The following is a 23,916-nucleotide window of genomic DNA, read 5'->3' on the forward strand; positions in this document are numbered from 1 at the left end:
TCTGCACGAAGGCAGCTAGAATGGTAGAATGGAAACCAAAAAGAGCAGTCTAACACTCAGGGCATCATGAGTGCTTTCAGTAAAAGCAATTGCAGTACAGTGCATGGAGGGGTGAAACCAGATATCAGTTCATTTAGGGAGACTGCATTTCTGGAACATATTTTCGACACTTGATAATACTTTAATTGAGGAATTCATTCTGCAGGTCTGCAACACTGAGAGTTTACTCACTCGTGGGTGCCACAAAACCACTTTTCTTCTTATTTAATTTGAAGAATGTAGGGACTTGAGAGGCAGACTGACAGAAAATTACTGCTGTCTGGATTTATTGGGCTTTTTGTTTTTGCATAGAGAACAGAACATTGAGCTTGGGAGAAAGAGTTAAGGGGCTATAGGAGCAAAATATAAAACATCACAAACAGTACGCTTTCTCTAACAAAATAAAAAGCAGTACTAACCAAGTGTTTCCAGAATAAAAGCGAGTGTCTTGGAGATTACACTCAATTGCTGCTAAAGATAGGTTTGCAAGCCTTTCTGACATAGCCATTCTTACCTTCCTTTTGATATCTGTGAACTGGGAAAACATTAAAGACCAGTAAAATGACAGCTCCAAGATGTAATAGTAGTGAAGGTCAGTTGTCAGTGGCTGAGGATAAAAGGAAAGAAGGAAAAAATTAATAGTTAATAGGGACCCAATTGGTATTCCAAACAGCCCAAGCTCAGGGCTGAAAGGAAACATTGTCTTATGTTGAACAAATGGAGTATCTGCCCTATTTTTCTCTGTAGATAATGGAGCTCTCCAGAACACCTCTAATCCATAGCTCATCTCAAGCCCAAACTACATTAACCAGTGTGAATAGTTCCCAGTTTCGATTCTTTATTCAATTTCACAATTGTGTTTGTTTCTTTCACAGGAGTCACTGCAGAATATCTTAGGCAACTTGAAAAAAAATATCTAATGCATCTGTAGTAGGAATAATCCTGGAATGTCCATGAGAATTGAATGTACAGGGATAGGGAAGGTAGTGACAGAAATGGAAGTTGTAGAAGGGCCACTGAGGCAGTTTCAAATCCTTCAGCAATCAGAGAGCATTTTTTTTTGGTATTAGAAAATGTACAATACAGTATTTTTTTTTAAAAAAACAAGGATTTAAAACTATGAAAAGATCAGAGGAACAGAAAAGATTCTTAGAGATACCAGACTGGGCACCTAAGAAGGATATGGGAGGTCAAGACACAGCTTAAGTATAAAATTTGGCTTTAGTTTACTCACCTGTACCTACCTCTCCTCACAAGTTGCACATAATAAATACAATTGAAGGTATACACGTTCTATAGTAGTAACAGCATAATGAGTGCCATCATAGAAGATGGCACTTGCTTTAGTTACTATAAACACAGGTATCAAGGAAAGCAATTGTGCGTCTCAGATTTTTTGACAACAAAGTACATTACAGGAGTTTTGTTTGTGTTTTTTTGGTAGTAATGGGGATTGAACTCGGTTCTTGCTAGGCAGTTGTTCACCCACTAAGCTACATCACCAGCCCCTTTATTTTGCATTGCTATTTTCAAGGTAGGGGCTTATTTTTCTAAAATTCCCCCTTGGCTGACCTGCTCCTTCAGCTTCCCCAGTGTCTCTAGAAATGACAAGTTTATATCAATAAAACTCCAAGTGACAGTGAGCATGACTACGGCTGAATTCCTATTCCTCTCCATGGGTTCATTTGTTAATGCCTAGAATCCAATTCGGTTTTGTAGGTCAGGCCTTTGGAAGATCTTGAAATTAAGGCGTGAACACAATCTCTTCTTAGGAATTGTGTGATGGAGGTTTGAAGTGACTTAGAAAAAAATCAAGTATAGTGTCACTGTGGAGAGAATTTATTTCCTACCAACTTCGTATTTAAAGCCAGAAAGTATTCACAGTCAAGGATGGGTAGGTGGGCAGATGTGAACAGAATAAAGTAAATGCAAAATAGTGCCTTGGCTTCAGTAGCCTTTCAGCCAAAGTCAAATTTCAGTTTTAGTGAGATTTTCTTCCTCCTGGCATCATCTGCTGGGAAGGTTCATGAGGACAAGTTAGATCACATATAGAAACTGTGGAGTTCACAAGAGAGCACTTCACTCTAATTATCATATTTACGGGCTACTCGGCAGTACACGAAGCTCACTCACATGTTAACTTCTTTATTCTCATGAAATCTCTAGAAAATTAATACTCTCATTCCAGCTCTAAATTATATAGTTGGCAGGAAATTGCTGTCAGTTAATTCAGGTTAGGAGGCCAAGTCCAGGTCTCAGAGTAAGTGAGGCCTCATGACCTGCTCAGGGCTTCTCATGTCTAACATATGTTCCTTGTATCAAGCTGTACAAGGCCAGGTCAATTGAGTGCAACCTTATATTATTTTCATCTTAAAATATACCCATGGGAAATTATGACAAATATGAGGAGGAGTGTGCCTTTAATAAACTTCAAGTATATTACTATTTTTTTCCTCTGAAAAATCTACTCAATTATTTATGTAATATGCTAAGGACCCTAATAAATAGGTTTTTATGAGCATGCTCAATCTTTCAAAGTGCTCCGGAAGCTTGAACTTGGCTTTGAACTGCAATCTACTCGATATGATTATACGCAAAGCACTATGATTATACATTTAGCAACTACAAGTTTAGTGTTTAGTCCTTCAATACACATGCAGAGCAAAATCCATTAAGATTTTATTAATATATGCCATTTGTGAAGGATGTCCACTGTTCCCAAGAGATCAAGAGATCATGAATTTGTTCTAGATTTTGGAAGGCTTATGCTGAATTATGCAAGGTTAGGCCATGCTGTCTTATAACTGAAAGTTAATTCTTGATCAGAATCTCCACATCTTTCTTTGCACAGTAATTTCTTATTTTAATAACAGATATCTACTAGACTATCAGATTTCCATGATGAGTCTATAGTGCTGTTTGTGAACCAGCCTGCTGCTACACTGTATGCCACAGTCCTAGCAACTCATCTTTTCAAATAAGTAATTTCTTAGCTCCAGCTAAGAATGTGAAAATTGGGGCCAGGAGTCGGGCCTAGTGGTGGAGTGCTAGCCTAGAATGCACAAAGTCCCAGGTTTGATTCCTAGGTACCACATACATAGAAAAAGCCAGAAATGGTGCTGTGGCTCAAGTGGCAGAATGTTAGCCTTGAGGACCAAGGACAGTGCTCAGGCCCTGAGTCCAACCCCCAGGACTGGTGAAAATTATCTTTGACTACATGGCAGTTAAAAGGGTAGGTATCTCATTTCAAGTGGTACTTGTCTCAATGTCTTCCATGTTGTGGAATTTACCTCATAGCAGCTTTCAGGCTAACTTTCCAATTAAGGTTCTAGCAGTCTTTAAAATCCTCTTATAAATAGAAATTGGATCTATCTACTTATCTATCTATATTGGATTATCTACTCAGTATACTACTATAGAGTACAAGTTGAGACTTAAAATGACAACATTCCAAGTACTCAAGACACCAAAAGAGAAGTTGAGCCTGAGAATTATAACTGAATTTAGAGATTACCATGATCGTAAGTGAGCATTTCTGCCCTGCTTCAGTCTATATCAGGTATTTTGAGTACTCAACTTTTTCGAACCATATTCTGTGACTTATTTGCATTTTTTCCAACCTAGATAAGCTGCTTGAAAGGGATGGTAATGCAAACTTAAACTCCACTGCAATGTGCCTATAGCCAAGAATTTTCCCAAAGAGAATCCAATGCGGGTCCTTACCCATGGTTGTCACTCTGTGAGAGAGGAGATGTGGAGCATGCTGCTCCACCAACCATCCGCACACCTACAAGGACAACCCCAAACTCAAATGGCTTGTTCTAATGTGTCATTATTTTGCCAACAAAATATACAGTTGCATTTTCTCTGGTAGGACATTTCCCAATTAATCTAGGACTTTTATAGCTAGGAATTCTTCGAAAGAGCCTACCTTTGACATTCAAATGTAAACTCATCTAGCAACTACCACAACACGTATTAATATGACTGAATTCATGGATAGCTGCAAAGTTATGTCTGTAGGCAGGGATGGGAGATGACTTTTGGATCATTTCTGGGAGATGACTTCAATCATACTATTAGTGAAATAGAATTTTAGTTTTAGAAACCATTCATATGTAATTGTACAGGCCCATCTTTTTGCACAGAAGAGAATGGTGCTTGGTTTACATATTTAGAGGCTGCTGGGAGTTACAAAGTGGCATGAACTCGCATGGCTGCTCCCACTGCTTGCTCCCACTTGTGTTGCGGCCTGTGCTGTCATCAGGCTGTCACTCTGCTCTGTAATAAGAAGCCGAGTAACTCAGGCAAAGAAAAATCATGCACCCATTGAACTGCCTAAATTCTAATCTTCAGAATTTCTAGGTCTGCACCATTTGAAAAAGTAATTAGGCTTTGATTCCTAGTACAACAAGAACATGCAAACTATTTTCTTCAGTCGATAATGTCCAGAAGCAACCAGTGGGGTGAGGCTAAAAAATAAGTGACAGTTGCCAGAAGCCATGAACTTGAACCTAAGGAAGATCCATGTGTGATGCTCCTATGTGTGACCCATGTGTGACCCACATGGCAGGTCTACTTACCTGGTAGGGATAGTTGTACCAGCAGTGCCTTGTATTCCACAACCAGGGAGTCTAGAAAAAAAATGACATATTTATTTTTACAGGTTTTAGGATATCATTAAGAGGATAAGATATATTTCCACTGATGTGTCATGATTTTAATAATTTACCTGTGTGAGACTATAAGGACTGAAAACACCTACTAGTAGGATGTTAAAGCATAGTGACTTTCTGAGTAATCTTCTAAACTCGATTGGTAGACCACTTTTGCATGGGGTTTCACCTGGTATTTCTTATAGTCTACTGCTCAGAGATATAATTTTGCTATTGAGGATGCATTCATACCTAACAACACAGCCTCTAGGGTCTCATCAAGACCAGATACAAATCATCCATCTCACTTAACAAAACATGAACTACCTCTTACTTAACATTTACAAATCCATATTGTTAAACTAATGTTGGTGGCTCACACCTGCAATCCTACCTACTTTGGATCCTGGGATCTGAGAAACAAAGTTTGAAGCCAGGTAGAATAAATACTGTTCATTCCTCACCAGGATTAAGTCACACACACACACACACACACACACACTTCACATCCCATTGGTACAGCTTAAACTAACCCTCACAGCATATTCCATTTCTCAACCTGTGGTCAAAGCATTCCTAATTTGATGGCAATGACTTACCTTACAGAGCTATATAACTAAAGCATTGCAGAACATACAAAGATTCTCAACATTTGTAATAATCAGGGATGCATTCAGATGTATTTAAACAGTTGACCTATTCAATAACACCAGCACAAACTTTCTCATATTCTTGTGTTTATCATATTCTGCCATCTGAATCACCAGAATTATATTGTATACAATTCTAGCCACAAAATGCACATGCATATATTTCTTTTTTTTTTTTTTTTGCCCAGTCCTGGGCTTGAGCTCAGGGCCTGAGCACTGTCCTTGGACTTTCTCAAGGCTAGAGCTCTACCACTTCAGGCTCAGCACCACTTCCGGCTTTTTTTTCTATGTATGTGGTACTGAGGAATCGAACCCGGGTCTTCATGCATGCTAGGCAAGCACTTTAACCACTAGGCCAAACTCCTGGCCATGCATATATTTCTTATGAAACTGCAATCAGCTCTGTACAATGGGTGTAGTATATTATTTTCAGAAGGTTGGGATTTGTGATCTGACAAACCTTTAAAGGGGGTCTGCAGTTTCCCTTTCTTCAAGCAGTATTCAATGTTATTTTTTTTCATTTTGTGAACATCTGCTCTGCCCCTGATTTTGCCACCTACCACTTGTCCAGCTCTGCCTGTATCATTAAATCTCACTTCACTTGAGTTCCTGAGTATGAATTGTATACTTATTTTCTCAGTTTCTCTCATCTGTAATACTGGTGGTTATTATTATCCTCTGGGGGAGAATGTCAGGGTCACATGATAAAAATAAGCTTATGTTACTGTATTTTATAGTTGTATGGATGAATCTTATCCTCTGAAGAACATACAGAAAAGAACAAAAAATATTTGAATTCTCATCTCCATTAACAGTTTGATGCAGAGCTTATTTTCTTCTTTTTGCATATAAGATTCATATACATGTAGGATTTATTTTTAAATATGCACATCTATATTTTAAAGCATGAACATAGTACACCAAAATTTATTTTAAATTATAGCACATATGTTACCTATTACCATTTTCTCTGATAAAATTATTTATCCCCACAATTAATTGGAAGTATCTGAGGGGAAATTATGTCATATGAACATATTCAATGCTCCAGTTGACAGTTTAGCATTCATGTTCTGAATACAAATGGAAAGGCATATAGAATTGACAAGATGTTTATTATAACCATATAGCCCTGTGGGCTCCATCCAGGGGATGGTCACACAGGTTTGTAAAGGTGCAGCAGGTCACCACCATCCCTTGTAATTTCAGGCAGGAGAGCAAACGTTTGACACTCAAGATCCTGAAAGACATACAACTCAGAGCTCTCCTTCCTCTATGAGTGTCTTAACTAGAACATCTGTGCTACTACTTTGCTTCTAACACCAAACGTCTCCCTAGGTAATCAGGTGTGCATTGTTACTGTGGACCTGACTCCTGACTGGTCATACAGTGGACAAGGTTTGTCTTTCATGAGTCCCAGCCACCTCATGCAAGGCAAAGGCTTGGGCACTGAGGTGGACAGAGCCAACAGGGCCCAACCTCAGCTCTGTGCCAAATACTTAATAATATATTTTCACATATATTCATATATACTCCTCTCTCACAATGATGGATAGTATGTCAGTTTCCATACACATTGTTCATCTTTCCACTATTGTATATTATCATTTGGTAACACTAGAGGGTAAGATCAAATATATTTAATATTTCATTGGTGAGAAAACAAAAATCTGGGAGAAGGTGGTTTTCCTCATTTGCTGTACAGATTCTACATCCCTCTTCTGGAAATTCACATGCTAAAAGTAAAGATTAAAATGCACTGAAAAGTCTTAGTTTAGAAGGTTGGACCCATGGTCTTTTTGCATATGATTTTTCCCATTTAATGATATGTGATCCATATTTCTTTTTATGCATTTTTATTGTTATTGTAAAGGTGATAAACAAAGATGATATACAGTTATATAAATCAAATAAAGAGGACACTTCTTTTTGAACAATGTTACCCCTGTATTTGCTCTCTCTCATTTTTTCCTCCTGTCGCCACCCATAGAATGTATAGTTCATTTTCATTTTCAACATAGTGTCTAGTGAACTGTATTCTTTTTTTTTGGTCAATCATGGGGATTAAATTTTGGGCCTGGGCATTTCCCTGAGCTCTTCAGCTCAAGGCTATCACCTTATCCCTTGAGCTATAGGGCCACTTCTAGCTTTCTAGCGGTTAATTGGAGAGAAGAGTCTCATAGATTTTAGTGCTCAGGCTGACTTTGAACTACGATCCTCAGATCTCAGCCTCGTGAGTAGCTAGGGTTACAGGCATGAGCAGCTAGCTTTTTGTTCACCTTTTGTCCCATCATTTCTGTGCCCTCCTTACTCTCCTAAAGACAATCAAACAAATGAGACAAAAGGAAGAGAAAATAAAAACAGCAACAAAGAAAGCATCTCTTGTTTCCATTTCCTGGAGTTCATTTCAATAAATATTATTTTATATGATCAGAGTGAACGTAGCTCTTGTGCCTTTGTGTTCCTCTCCTAAGAGCATCTGGGGACCTGTATAACATCCTCGATATTTTTTAACCTGTTTACCTATAGATTTATAGGCATAGTCTAGTTACCATAAATGAGGAAAAGCATGCGACTTGTTTCTTTGGGTCTGGTTTACTTCACATATAACGTTCCCAAGTTCCTTACAAGTTATACAATATCATTCTTTCTGATAGAGGAGTAGAATTCAGTGTGTATATCTAGCACTCTACCACTTGAGCCACAGCACCACTTTCCACATTTTCTGTGTATATTGTATAAGAAATTGAACCCAGGGCTTTGTGCATGCTATGTAAGCACTCTACCCCTAGGCCACATTCTGGGTTCTATCACATTTTCTTGACCCATTCATGCACTGAAGGACATCAGGATTGATTTCATATCATGGCCTTGGTAAGCAATGCTGTCAGGAATGTGGTTGTACTGGTAGATTTTGTTTGGCATTGAAATCTGTGTACCTAAAAACAGTGTGCGGCAATTCAAACATATTTTCTAGAAAACCAAATCTTTTCCCACATGACATTACAATACCAATGTTCAAAATCCCTAAAAACTGAATACTATTGTAAACCTCTGCTAGGAGACATAAGGCCATATAGGATGAGGCTAAATGAAAGGACCTCCAAGATATAGAAACAAGAGCCATATAAGACGTGACTTTTGTTCTTAATGTACTATGTTGTTTCTCATCTCTTTTGTTGTCCCTTGGTTATCTCATATCATTACTGTATCTTATCTTGTTATCTGATATATTGTACATATGTTTATTTGTTTATTTGAAATAGATTAGGGAAGGGGGAAAACAAGATGAGGGGAGGGGTTGGGGGAGGGAAATGGGTATAAAAACGTGAGAAGGGGTAGCAATCATTGTTAAGTAAAGCACCTTCTATTTGGTGAATATAATGTAAGCCTTCTATTAATTACAATAAAAATGGAATAACTAAATTTTTGCTGTTCCAATAACTCATGAATACAGTCATTACTCCCCACGGCTGTACATTTGAATAACATGATGTACTTTATGAATTTAAGGTATTATATTCTATTGCATTTTTAACAATGAGTTGTCACTGTGCATGGTAACATAGCCAGCAGGTGCCTTATGAGATTTGTCAAGAACATGCCAGCTTAGAGCTTGTCAAATTATCCAAGGACAGGTTGTGGCTCAGTAGATGTGGCCTACTGGTAAATGTCTGCACCGCTAAAGTGATACTGATACTGTTAGATCATGGGCCACATTTATCAGTAGGACAGTACTAGAAGGAAATCAAATGTGTGATTTTAAACACTCAATTATGATATTCCACAATTCAATGTATATGAATCCTGATAAATTACAATAACCATTTGAGTCAGGTAATCAAATAACAGGTAGTAAAATAAAAGCTAGAGATAATGCTTCTCTCTCAATTGCTCTCTTAGATATTAGTATATATCTAATTTCTGGCACAGGAAGATGAGACACTTCTGCCCATAAGTAAATCTTTCTCCGTGTACATGTATTGCCATTGGTAGATAAAAAGAAAGTTTGTGCAGTGCCTGGCCATTTCTGATGAAATTATCAAGCTTGGTCTGCTTTCTTATACATTGTTTGAATAAGCTAAATTGCTACCATTTCTCTTCTGTCCAAGCTACTCTATGCACACACACACACACACACACACACACACACACACACACACACACACACATTCACACATCTGGTCATGTATTTTTTAAGTTCCTTGTTTTTCTATCATTTGATGTCATACTTACAGATTCTCTCCCTTTTCAGTTATATGTTTAAAATACTGTTTAATAGTCATGAACTTAGATATTTTTCTTTTTATCAACCTTAAGTAATGAAGTACAAAAATGTATAAAAATAAAATGAAAATACAAGGAAAAGAGAGATATTTCAAATGGTTAATCAAATCTGTTAGTTTTAAAGGCATATTTGTAGCAGATGTGAACCACTGGGTTGGAACTGTTCTATGGGCATGGTTATAAGATCAGTCTTACTTTCTGACATCCATATTAAGGGATTAAAAAGACATGCGTCAAGGGCGAGGAGTTTGGCCTAGTGCTCACCTAGCATGCATGAAGCCTGGTGTTCAATTCCTTGGTACCACATACATGGAAAAAGTGAGAATTGGTGCTGTGACTCAAGTGGCAGGGTGATAGCCTTGAGCAAAAAATGTCTAAAGACAGTGCCCAGGACCTGAGTTCAAGCCCCAATACTGGCAAAAAAATGAGTCAAATTAATTTGAACAGGATGCTTTGGTATATTTAATAACTTATAAATAATTATATTTGAATTTATAATAAAAAAGAATATATATGTTTAGTAATTACAATTGCAGTTAGTAATAATATGTTTAGATAAGCATAATTAAAGAAATAATCTCAGGGAGATACAGTAAACTAATAGGTATCGAGTTAGCATGAATAGAGAAGTAGAATTCAAATCCAGGCCAGCCAGGCTCTTACACTATCCTTCCCTTATATCCCTCAGACTCTCTATGTTACCAAGCTGGAAACAGAAAGAGAATACCATGGAAATTTGGAAAGAGCATTGAGTACTTGGGTGAGACAAAAACCTCTAAATCAATCTAATCTATAGAACAATGGCTACAAAATCTCTTATTTTAAAGTGTCCCATGTTGTAAATTAACCAGTTAGCCCCCTCAGGTTTACTTCCTACATTATTTTCTTGGCCAACAGAAATTGTAGAGAATCTTCTTAAGTGTCAGAAATTTTTTTCATATATTTTTATTGTAATTAATAGAAGAGTTACATTATATTCACCAGATAGAAGGTGCATTACTTCACAAACTTTGATACCCTTTCTCATGTCTTGGTCCCCATTTCCCTCCTCCCACCCCTACCCCTCATCTTGTTTTCCTCCCTTCCCTATCCAATTTCAAATAACCAAATATGAATATATATAATATACCAGATAACCAGGTGAAATACTGTAACAATATGAGATAACCAAGGGACAGCAAAAGAGACGAGAGATAACACAGAACATTAAGGACAACAATCACTCATTAAATGGCTTTTATTTCTATATCCTGGAGGTCCTTTCATTTGGTGTCTTTCTATATGGCCATATGCATCTAGGTTGTGTTCTATTGTAAATCTCTGCTAGGAGAACCCAAAATTTCTACTGATTATGACAAATGAGGGAAATCATTTAAGCCTCTCTTCCTTTGAGTTTGGCTTACTTCACTAAATATGATTTTTTCTAAGTCTTTCCATTTCCTTACAAATGGGATGATGTCCTTCTTTCTGACCGCAGCATAGAATTCTATTGTGTATAAATACCACATCTTGTTGATCCACTCTTCAACTGAGGGGCATCTGGGTTGCTTCCATATCTTTGCTATGGTAAATAGTGCTGCAATGAGCATCGTTGTGCTGATGGCTTTAGTATGTCCTTGTGTCTGGATGATTGGGTAAATGCCAAGTAGTGGAATTGCTGGGTCATAGGGGAGTTCTATGTTTAGTCTTTTGAGGAACTGCCATACTGCTTTCCATAGTGGTTGAACGAGTTTGTACACCCACCAACAGTATAGTAATGATCCATTCTGGCCAGATCCCCTCCAGCATCTGTTGTTATTAGCTTTCTTGATCATGGCCATTCTAACTGGAGTGAGGTGGAATCTTAGAATTGTTTTGATTTGCATTTCTTTTATGGCCAGATATGTCGAGCATTTCTTCATGTGTCTATAGGCTATTCTTTTTTCTTCTTCAGAGAAGACTCTTTTTAAGTCTTTGGCCCATCTTTTAATGTGATGGCTGTTTCTTTGGAGATTAGTTTTGGAGTGATTCAATTTTTTGAGCTGTTGACATATTTAGATATGAGGCCTTTGTCCATTGTATGGTTAGTGAAGACCTTCTCCCACTCTGTAGGCTTTCTAGATAATTTGCTAGCTATGTCCTTTGCCATATAGAAGCTCTGCAGTTTAATGCAGTCCCACTTATCCAGACTTTCTCTGATTTGTTGTGTTTCTTGGTCCTTATTAAGAACGTTTTGAAGGTTATTAAGAACGGTTACAAGGTTCTTCTTTTATCAACTGCACTATACAATTCCATAAGCCACAGAACTCACAAAACAGATTAGTTATGTATGATTAGTTCATTTTGCCATCTGGAATAATGATGTCAGTGCAGCCTAAATAGAAAGCAGATTTGAATCATAAAATAAAGAAAAGCATTCCCAGTTAACCATGCAAGTGTCAAAGAGTTAAGTAGGACTCTAAATACACACTTACACATAGCTACACATATATGCCTCTTTTTGAGAACCAGTAGATACTGCAGCTGAATGGATAGTAGTTTCTTGCATACTAATCACTTTTGTTTAACAAAAGAACCTGAATCATATAACAAATTTCAGGCATTTTCTTGTTTCAACAAAGAAATGAAAGATGTATTGGTATTTACACCCAAGTTAACATCCTAGAAGCAAAATTTCTTTTTCTGAAATTTCTGTCAAAAATCCTTCCTGAGGTTTTTTTTTTAAAAAAAACTGAAAATAGACCTTAATTTCAATTATGTTCTAAAATCTATGTGCCAGTGATTGTATATATAGATTCCCTTCTTGAATACTTGTTTGTTCAACATGACATTTGAAATATGATGTAAAAAAATCAATGTTTACAAAATCTTAAAAAATCCTTCCTGACTTTCCCAAAAGGCAATTGATGCAACTGGTAAAGGCAGACATGTAAGGCGTAAGCTGTTCCTTGCACTGCTTAAGTCCTAAGACCCCTGGATTATACGTGATAAACACTAGAGCATAGCTCCCTAAATTAAGTGACTATACATATGGAAAAAGTTATGTAAATATTGCAAATCATTTTAGAAAACTACCTATACTAAAACTACTCTGAAAATGGCTTCATTGAGTATGGATATATGGATATATACACACAAATATGTATATATACATGCATTATATATACATGCCTCTAGCATGTGCATGTATTGCTACTGGCCCTGAACTCAGGGTCTTGAATTCTCACTTGCTATTTTGCTTATACTGGCACTTTACTACTTGAGCCATGGATCCACTCCTCACTAGATTATATCTCACCTTTCTACCTCATTGTCAAGAAACAGACTTAAGAAATGTGCTTCCATATAATGAGACAAAGGACAAGGTGTGAAACAATGTAACAGCAACATTCACAAGACAATATGTTGGAAATTTACTTTACAACTTGGGAGGGGAGAGGGAAAGTGGGAGAAGAATGTGGGAAGGGGTAACAATGTTCAAGAAATAATGTGCTAACTACTTTAAAATGTAACTGTGACCCCTCTATACATCATCCTGGCAATAAAATAAAATAAAATGTGTTTCCATGTTTGCAATGATTTTGCACTGGAAATCTTAGTGTTTATTCACTCAGAGTACAATGTACACATTCTATATGATATGTTAATCCACGTATAAGGGGGAAAAAACCACACTTTTTTTGTGAAAACTTCTCACATCTCTCCTTGCCGTCTGAGCATGATGTTACCTCATTGGTACCTTTTCAGCTTGGTTTGGGGATGTTGACCTCTAATCCACAATGGTGACTATTTCTTGACATCTTTGTTTATTTTTCCTTTCCTATGTATTTTTAATGCTATGCTCAGAATTTATTCCTGGACTATTGTCCAAGATAAGTCTGTTTTTATGTATGCTTTGATAATGCAAAGTCTATGGGATTTGTGTATGCATTGACCTTGGAAAACTATAGGCACCTCCCCCTGGAGAAAAAAAGTCTTATATCTGCCAGTCCTGGCAAGGCTTTCTGAGAAGCATCCTGGGTGCCTCAGGGGAGCTGTAGAGAGCATTCTCCTCCCATGAGTCTCCTCCCTCTTCCCACCAGAAAAGTCTGTATGTGGTGAGCAGTCTGAATGAGAACCCTCCCAGCAAGGATCTATGATGGGGCTGAGTAAGGAGAGAGCTGACTCTCATTCTGCTCACTGATCCATCTTCACACAGCATCCTGGGTTCCATGTTTGCAATGTGGCTGGGCAAGTACTCTGAGGATTTCTGTCAGTCCAAGAACCTATAGAACCTGAGCAAGCAGGTGATTGTGTGGCACTCAACATGCCTTCCTTACAGCAGGCAGCCCCTGTACACCTCAGCTTCACCCAGCTAGAGGAACAGAGATTGATGGGGCAGACAAAAGGACAGAGTCCTTAGGTAGGTGCCTGAAAGCATGTAAGTAGGAATAGAAACTAGTCTCTCATGGAATGAGACTTCTCTTGCTGGCGATTAGCTAGTAACCAATAGGAAAATCCAGTCTTAGAAAACCTCCTTGTGTGGGAATTTTATGTCCAGTGTCTGTATGGAACCTCTCAGGTCTCATTCTGAAGACCTACATTCTTTTTGAAGGTTCAGTTTTACCTCAACTTCTAGATCTCCCGCTAATAACAGCATGCCTCTTTTTATACTTAGATGTGGGGCTGCACATAGCAGCTGCTCCTGAGATCAAGGCAGAGGAGGCATCTGTGATGTCAGTGGCTGTGATATTGCAATCATCTGCTTCACTTGTTCCAGAAGATTTGATGCCTCCAGAGGATTCTGTGCCTCCTAACCATAGTGCAGTTTGTGTCACCTGTATAAGAACCAGAACACCGTCTGCCTCCCATGGGTATGTAGCAGGTTCTAGCCACAACACGTTCGACTTCAGGTCTTTCTATTCTTGAGTGAGATTCTGGTCAGATGGGACTCTGGAAGCTGGGATGTGGAAGGATTATGCCTTGAAGACAGCCTGAGCAGAAAAATCCAGACTTCATCTCTAGCAGTGGAGACACCCTGATTACAAAGGTGGTTTTCTCAGGAGAAACTTATCCCTTGCATTCCAGATGTGCTGACTCTGGGATTTCCCCACAAATGGGGCATTCTACAGCATGATTTGTGGCGGAGGGGGACTGCGTGCTCTCATATTCTGGTTGGTTGGCCATAGGTCTTGCTGATTTCCACAGATAAAAGATGTCCATTTTGAATAGGAATGACTCAGGTCAGTCAACCCTAGAGAATAAGCCTCAAATCTCAGCAAAATTGCAGCAAACCAAGCATCTTTGCACAAATGGTGTGCTAGTGACTTCCCTTCCTCCTGTTTCAAAGCGTAAAATCAATTGGGGAAAAAGAGGGAGGGGGGAGGAAAATGAGGGAGGGGGTAACAGTGTTCAAAAAGAAATGTATTCATTATCTTACTTATGCAACCCCTCTGTATATAACCTTTACAATGAAATGTAAATTTTAAGAAATCATCTGTGCCCAGCCTGACAGGAAACATACTGGGAGAGAGGTGTCAAAATGCCACCAAGAACAGAGCAACAGAATCAGAGAGTCCAGAGACTAAAAGCCCTCTAATTCTTACTTTATAGATCAAAGTGACCATTCCTCTGGCTCAAAGAGCTCACCCTGCCATTCCCTGTGGTTGACTCCTCATCCATTCCCAGTGACAGGATGTCAATGCAGCCATTTTCATCCACAGTCTCCTCTCTCCCTTACCCTCTTGTATGTATCTTAAAATATTTGTTATCTATATTAATATTTTAATATAAAATTGCAAATTCCTTTAGAAAATATGAATGTAACAAACTGAGAGAGTTCAAGGAAAGGGATGACTTTGTCTCAAGGGAAATATACTCTTTATTTGACATTTAACTGTAGCCCTTCTGTAGAACACCTTTATAATAACAATAACAGTTTTTTAAATGACTGTGAATTTAAATGAGTTGATACAATCAATTTGAGATGTTAAACTATATGTCTGACTAAATTTGCATGGTAAGATAACAGTATGTAAAGATATAGTTCATTTTTGTGAATTGAAAAATATACAAATAAATGTTGTTGCCCTCTCAGCATGAAGACATCACTGGTCAGTAGCAAGAAGCCTGGGATATTCTTCAGAATACAAGAAGAACCTTTATTTCTTTCCTGGCCAGTAGACACATAATTATAAATCTACAAAGCAGAGTAGAACCTCTCTCTGGAGGCCAGTGGCATCTGCATTAGCTCTAAAAGCTCTGTGATATGCAGAAATAATTTGGACAAATCCCATGGCATCATATAAAGATAGCAGCTTTTTGTATTGATCAGGCTTTAAAAGGAATGTCAGCCTTTTTGGCCTGGTATAACGTGGACTTTCAGCACATTCAGCAATCAATTTAGGAAGTAAATTTACAGATATGGCAAGCATGCAAAAAAGCAGGAAATACTTTGAGATGGCCTTAATATCACGGAAGCTCTATGAGCATTTTATCATAGGAACAAAGACAAGGTCAATATGAGTAGAATTTCCATAGATTCCTACATCTCTCTGCCAATGATCCTCAACTTTTTCTACTTGGTTAACTGAAGGGTTTCTACACACCCAACAGTCACAGTGGCACATTGGCTGTGTGGACCTCAAGAGTTGATGGACCTTGCTGGATTCTGATGTGGACTCTTGGTCCTTAGAGAATAACTAGTAGTACAGCAGAATGGCTAATTTAACTTCTAACTCCACATTTAGAAGAGGAAGGAGGGATAAAGGGAACAACAGATGAAGGAAAAATAAGACTGTGAAAGAAAATAAGGTGAGAAGATCTAAGGGCAGAAAAAAAGGCAAGAATGGCAACACAGTAAAACAAATAATTTTTGTACATAAACTGAAGGTTTATGAATCTTGGTTAGTATAGAGACTAATAAAAAATAAACACTTATATATAAACCATTCAAGTTAACAAGTAGAACATTTATGATCTTAAAAATATCCGCACAAAAAGTGACACATATAAATGTAGAATTTGGAATGAAGCCAATGATTAAAGCTATGAAAAACCACAGAATTAATCCAAAGACAATAGGAAAAATGCGAACATACAACAGAGGATTAAAATCTCTACTATGTCATATGTAAAGAGATCATATAACTGATTAAATATGTTTTTCATAGGAAAAACTAGAAGGGGAAGTAAATAGGAAACATTTCAAACAAAAAATACATATGACTAGTGTATGTTTTCATATGTAAAAATTACATATTCAGATTAGACATGTTTTTTAAAAAACCATAGTTCCTAGCAAATATTTAGAAAGGTCACTAATGCAAAGAAAAACTAAGAGAGAAAACTAGAGTAACCTTTCTAATTCAAAAATGCTTAAAATATTCAAATATGCTGTGCATGCTCATGACTTAGCATTTATAATAAAAACATCAATTTGCATGTGTAAAGGCAGTGTATATGATATTCTATGCTGATTCTTTGTTTAATAATATAAATTGAAATAAGTCTAGTTTTCCAATAATAGGAAATATTTTCTGAGTTTTGGAGCTCTTAAAAGCAGAGCCTGAGGTGAAAGCCAGGGTACAGATTGTTTTGTAGAAAGTGAGATAAATGAGGGTTGCAGAAATGAGCTGGTTACTGCAGGAAACCATGCTCTCTCTCTCTCCCCCTGAGTAGCAGCTGCAGAGCTCTATGGCAGGCATCACGTACTAGTCCCAAGTCAGGAAAGGGAGGCTGGTGCATTGACCCACCCACACCCATTCCCCATTGATAGAGGGTTACAGTTTTAATTCCCCTATATTTCCAGTTTTTGCTGCCTTGAGTCTAAGTGACATGTACAGTTCTGGAGAAAGCAGGGCAGAAATGACTTTGCTTTAATGTCATATGGGATACTGCCTACAATGCATGGACCTGACAACCCCAATCTAGACAAATCAGGATAAGTCAAGACATACTACTGCAGATTTACGTTGTCATCCCTTGGTACTCACAGGGTGCCTACAGAGGGATTGGCCTCAGGGTTCCCTGATGTACCAAAATGTGCAGATGCATAAGACACTTCTATAAATTGAGATTTTATTTGCATATAAGCTATACCATGCTTCCATGTATTTTCATTCATACCTAGATTACTTATCCTATCTGATACCATGTGAAGTGGTTACATTGTGTTGTTTAGAGAATAATGACAAGAAAAAGACTGAGGATGTTCAGCTAGATATGATCTTCCTCTGAATAATTTTCATTCATGTTTAGATAAGAACCCAGGGATGGGCCGGGAGTTTGACCTAGTGGTAGAGTGCTTTCCTAGCATGCGCGAAGACCCGGGTTCGATTCCTTGGTACCACACACATACAAAAAAGATGGAAGTGGTGCTGAGGCTCAAGTGGTAGAGCTCTAGCCTTGAGAAAGTCCAAGGACAGTGCTCAGACCCTGAGCTCAAGCCCAGGACTGGCAAAAAAAAAAAAAAAAAAAAAGAACCCAGGGACATGGAGAGTTGACCAAACACACACACACACACACACACACACACACACACACACACACACACACACACCATGTACACATGTAATTCCTGACAATATATTTGCTAAAAGTCACTTGGCAATCATCTCTGAGTAGTGACTACCTCAGATTATTTTTATTATTGCTCATGCATATTGTATACCAATATTACATTAGCATATCTATAGTTTTTTGTAATAAACAGGACTTATTTGAATAATAAAAGAAGCCTAGTTCATGTAGCTTTAATGGCCTTCTAAGATATTTGCTCTGCTTATAAACAATATTAAGAGTATTAATACACCAACATATTCAAATTATGCAATTATCCTGATTAACTTTAAACCAAAAGCTGAAGTTCTTTTTTACTAAACTTCAGCTTCTTGGAGAGGCTTGTAGTCCCTATATGACTTACAGTGTTTAAAAGGTGCTTAGTATGTATATTTCTTTGTGATTTCATGTGCTCTGGTACTTGTTTTCTAATCATAAGACGAATTCTAAGCACAATGAATTTAACGGGACACAGACTGTTTGTAAGTAAGAATGGTTTGAATTAGCAGTAAAGGGCAAATGATGGGAAAGTAAATCAGTATTTGTGGAGCCCTTCTTGAGCCTTACAAATGCTGCAAAAGAACCTAACAAGGTCCTAGAGGTATATGAATACAGAACTTGCAAATGAACTACTTTTCATGAAGAGGAAAAAATTTTGTTTAAGACTCCCTGCTGGACATATTAAACTATTAAACTACTCCTGCTTTAACTGCCTGCCTTGTGAATCCATATTTTCTTCTCTCTCTCTCTCTCTCTCTCTCTCTCTCTCTCTCTCTCTCTCTCTCTCTCTCTCTCTCTCTTTCTCTCTCTCTCTCTGCCAGTCCTAGACTTGAGGTCAGGGCCTGAGCACTGTCCTTGGACTCAAAGCTAGAGTTCTACCATTTGAGCCTCAGCACCACTTCTGGCTTTTTTCTATGTATGTGGTACCAAGGATCGAACCTGGGTTTTCATGCATGCTAGGCAAGCACTCTACCACGAGGCCAAACTGCTGGCTGCATATTTTCTTCAGATACTTCAACTAAAACCACACATCACCACTGATAGATGTAGAAACATATCTCAAAGAAACTTGCAAAAAATCTCTCATTTTTTTCCTTTGATTTAGAAACATACATTTAATTTTCTTTATGTCTTTCAAGTTACCACGTAAAGGAATTACTGATGCTCTTTTGAAGAATTCTAACAACTCTTAGCGCCAGAGAGCATGAGAACCCAGGATGTCAAAACAGCAAAAGGAAAGGGACCCAACTGTCAGAAGCCAGTGTGGAGCATGGTTTCCTTGGTCAATTGCTTTAGGGAAATTATCAATGGCAGGAATGGGCTTCTTTGTTCTGGGAGCCATTGCTTTGCTGGGTTTCTGGACTACATTCTGGTGGTAGCCCTGCCTGCATTCTGACCACTTAGGACACAGGTGGCAGTAGGTGCACTGATATGGAAGAACCCTTTTCCTTCACAAATGAGTTCAAATATTTTCATCAAAGATAGCACTCAGCATGTGCAAGGTCACATCTGCAGTATCCGGAGTTCAATGTGATGTACACTCTTCACTGCCTTTTCAGTCAAAAGTCAAAAGTCAAAATCAGTACCCAGAATCTCCGAGCCACACAGTCCGATGTGAAGCCAACTTGGGTTGCATAGAGAGACCTAGTCTCAAAAAAAAAAATAACAAAAAGTTGCTGTCCCTTGGTTATCTCATATTGTTACAGTATCTCACTTTGTTATCTGATATATTGGATAAATGTGTATTTGGTTATTTGAAATTGGATAGGAAAGGGGGAAAACAAGATGAAGGGTGGAGGTGGGGGGGGGAGGGAAATGGGGACCAAGACATGTGAAAGGGTATCAATGTATGTGAATTAATGCATCTTCTATCTGGCAAATATCATGTAACCCTTCTATTAATTACAATAAAATATATGAACAAAAAAGAGTCTCAGGTCCTTTTGTGCCCAGGCTGGCTTTGAAACTTGATCCTCAGATCTCAGTCTCCTGAGTAGCTAGGCTTATAGGCATGAGCCACTGAGCTGGGCTAAGGATTGACTTTCCTAATACATGAAATTTGACTTGCTTTCTTAAATGTTCTCTTGCTATCATGGCTCAGTACTACATCTAAAAACCTACAAGAGCTAGAGCTCATTAGATAAATCATAAATCTAAATATATTAAGTACATGAACTAACAGCCTAGAAGAAAATGCCAACATTCCTCTGTCTACAAATGTCTGCCTGAGTGAATGGTTAAAGGAAAAGTTATATCATGTTGATGTTATTTGAGAGTGCCATAAGAAAATATAAAATTAATAGTGGCCTAGTGGTAGCATGCTCACCTAGCATGCACCAAGCTCTGGGTTCGATTACCTGGAACCACATACACAGCAAAAATCCTGAAGTGGCACTGTGGCTCAAGTTGCAGAGTGGTAGCATTGAGCAAAAAGTGTCCAAGGACAGTGGCCAGGCCCTGAGTTCAAGTCCCAGGACTGGCAAAAAAAAATAAATACATAAAGAATTCAAAAACAACCAGAGACATTTGTGAAGTAGCCAAGTGTCAGTGGTATTAATTTTTTTTATTAAAGAATTTATTAACATTGATTTTATATCATATTTCAAATGATGTTTTTAACAAACAAGTATTCATACAATCACTGGCACTTAGATTTTAGAACATAATTAAAATTAGGTTTGTATGTTATAGATACATTTTAATCTATGTAATAAAACATTATGTCTATAGTCATAGATTTTTATGTCTATGTAGTTGTGTTTATAATTCCAATACCATGTCCATAGCATTAGGTACACAAATACTGAGTCCTCGCTCTTGTACCGTTCGGATCTAATAGCCACATATTAATGATACCATGCGCCTTTTGTTCCTTTGGTCTTGACTTGTCTCACTCAACATGATTTGCTCTAAATTCATACACTTCCCTGTGAATGCCATTATTTTATCTTGTCTTTTGACTATGTAGAATTCCATTGTATATATATACATATATATACATATATATGTATATATATACACACATTTTCTGTATCCATTCATCTGCAGTAGGGCATCTGGAGTGTTGCCATCGCCTGGCTATTGTGAATAGTGCAGAGATGAACATAGCTGATCATATCTTGGGTTATGATGTTCAGGGTAGATGCCCAGGAGTGGTATGGCGGGATCATAGGGAAGGTCAGTTTTCAGTTCTTTAAGAAACCCCCACACGGACCGGGAGTTTGGCCTAGTGGTTAAAGTGCTTGCCTAGCATGCATGAAGACCTGGGTTCGATTCCTCGGTACCACATACATACAAAAAAGCTGGAAGTGGTGCTGAGGCTCAAGTGGTAGAGCTCTAGCCTTGAGAAAGTCCAAGGACAGTGCTCAGGCCCTGAGCTCAAGCCCAGGACTGGCAAAAAAAAAAAAAAAAAGAAACCCCCACACTGCTTTCCAGAGTGGCTGAATTACCTTATAATCTCACCAGCAGTGCAGTAGGGTTCTTTTTTCTCCACAACCCCACCAGCATCTGTCATTGTCTGAGTTCAAAATCTTGGCCATTCTTGTTGGGGTAAGGTGGTATCTTAGAGTTGCTTTTATGTGCATTTCCTTTATGACCATGGATGATGAACATTTTCTCATATGCTTTTTGTCATTTTAACCTCTTCTTTTGATAGGTCGCTCTTTAGTTCCCTTGCTCATTTAGTGAATGGTTTGTTGAGTTTGCAGGGGATTAGTTTTGTGAGTTCCCTGTAGATACTGCATATTAAGCAATTGTCTGATATATTATTGGTAAATATCTTTCCTCAGTTGGTTGGCTGTCTCTCTACTTTAGTGGCTATGCTTTTATCTGTGCAGAAACTTTTTATTTTTAGGTAGCCCTATTTATCGAGTCTAATGTGTTAATTTATATGAATAGAAAACAATGCTGCTTTTTACAAAAGCAGAAGCTGGAGAGAGAGAGAGAGAGACAGACAGACAGACAGACAGACACAGAGAGACAGAGACAAAGACACAGAGAGAGACACAGAGAGACACAGAGAGACATAGAGAGACAGAGACAGAGAGAGAGACAGAGACAGAGAGAGATAGAAATGTTCCTTGCTTTTCTAATCCCTGCAATAATGAGAAGACCACACAGTAGGAAAGAAAACCAGAAAAAACACAAGAGCCCCACTTAGACCTCAGCTGCCTTTCTCCAACTAGTTGACACTTAAATCACCACTCTCATCTGGACGGATGATAAGGTGTGAAATATGAGGTTGGATTGCATCACTGCAAGGACCCCAACAGCCCAGCATTTCACTGTCCTCTGTGATGCATTCTTTTTCTATTCCAAAGAAAAGATCTGGTTAGCCACACTGACTGTGGTGCCAGCTCTGACCCCACGAATGGAAAGTCAGCATCTAGGAATTCCTCCCTTCTTCTTTTTGTACAGATCCTATTAGCCATGGCAATGGAAACTCCTTGAATTACTGACAAAATTAAGCCCCTTTTATTAAACACAATCAGAGCACTATTAGTAATCAGAACAATAAGGGGCTCATTTTGTCCACTTTTGCCATGCTTGAAAAGACTCATGAAGGGAGAAATTGTTCATAATGTGTCTTAGGTCTATGAGATTCAAATTTTACATTATATTTGGTTGGTATCGAATTTAAAAACTTCCTCAATTGAACATTAGTAAAGAATTCATGATGTTATCTCCCCTTATCACCATTTAGTAGGAAATCACAATTTGGCTTAGCATTACTCAGTATGTTTAAAATAAATGACCAAAGGATACCTTCAAAGGGGTGTTAATTCTTCAAGTCCTTTTTATCTCTTAATTAGGATAGAGAAATTGAGTTAATTACAAAGGAAGAATTGATCTCTACGCAGTTTCATTTTGATCATCAAGTTTTTGTTTTCAACCTACCTGTCCTCTTAATTTTCCATCTCTCTTATCTTCCCCAAATGTGTATTGTGTGTGTGTGTGTGTGTGTGTGTGTGTGTGTGTGTGTGTGTGCACGTGGGTGTATTTGAGAGAATGCAAGATTTGTAGGTTAGACTAATGTATCTTAAAATATATTGAGGACTGAAATGGTTATACAGGAGAGATTTTCTGACTATAAGAAAAAAGCTTTCCCTCTCAACGAATAAAGAAAGCTCTTACAATTCATGAGACAAAAAGGCATGGTGCTTAGTGAACATGATATGATACTGGAAAATAGAATTTTAAGTTACCACTCTGTTTACCAGGAAACACAAACTAGAGGGCCAGCTAGCCACAGGACATCAATGATAACTAATAGCCATATGGGTAGAATATGCCAGATAGAACCAGGTCCTTTTTTGTTGTTTTATTATTTTTTTTACTTTTCTTTTTTGGGTAATTTTAAACACTTAGGGAATTTCTGATTTCAAAGATGCTCACAATATTAACTAATCCTCCAGCACTTGTTTTCTTGTAGATTGGCTCCTGTTCTCTCATATACTGTCAAATATGTAATTTTGGCAAGCAAGATCAACCACAGAACTTCCCTGTACAGGCAAGTGAAAGTCCAACTTACTAGAAATGGGATACACAGGAAGACATCAGCTCTCACTGGAGCCATCAGCCACCAGGCTAAAATATGCAAGTGATGTCATGGCTTCAACTCCTACTTCAAGGGCCATTGCTCAGTGCATAAAAGAGGTGACCTTTAAATGGGAAACATCTGAGATGATGATCTCTTAGTGTTCCAATGTAAACAACTTCAACAAATGTACTGAGAAAACATATGTGTTATCTTTGGAAAATGTTATCTA

The 23,916-nt window shown here is 37.9% G+C and overlaps 1 protein-coding gene across 2 annotated transcripts in view; it reads right to left on the reverse strand.

Moving 5' to 3' along the window:
• Window positions 1-23,916, reverse strand: part of Cers6 (ceramide synthase 6) — a 246,672-nt gene that overhangs the window by 58,683 nt on the left and 164,073 nt on the right. For both annotated transcript variants that reach the window (XM_090342703.1, XM_090342702.1), the window contains exons 5-6: window positions 4,623-4,673; window positions 554-646 (exon numbers count right to left, since the gene is read on the reverse strand). In XM_090342703.1, coding sequence (XP_090198829.1) covers window positions 554-646; window positions 4,623-4,673 — 144 coding nt within the window. The remainder of the gene's footprint in view (window positions 1-553; window positions 647-4,622; window positions 4,674-23,916) is intronic.

Source organism: Megascapheus bottae, chromosome 12 (genome assembly GCF_031878675.1).
Source record: "Megascapheus bottae isolate mThoBot1 chromosome 12, mThoBot2.hap1, whole genome shotgun sequence".
NCBI lineage: Eukaryota > Metazoa > Chordata > Mammalia > Rodentia > Geomyidae > Megascapheus > Megascapheus bottae.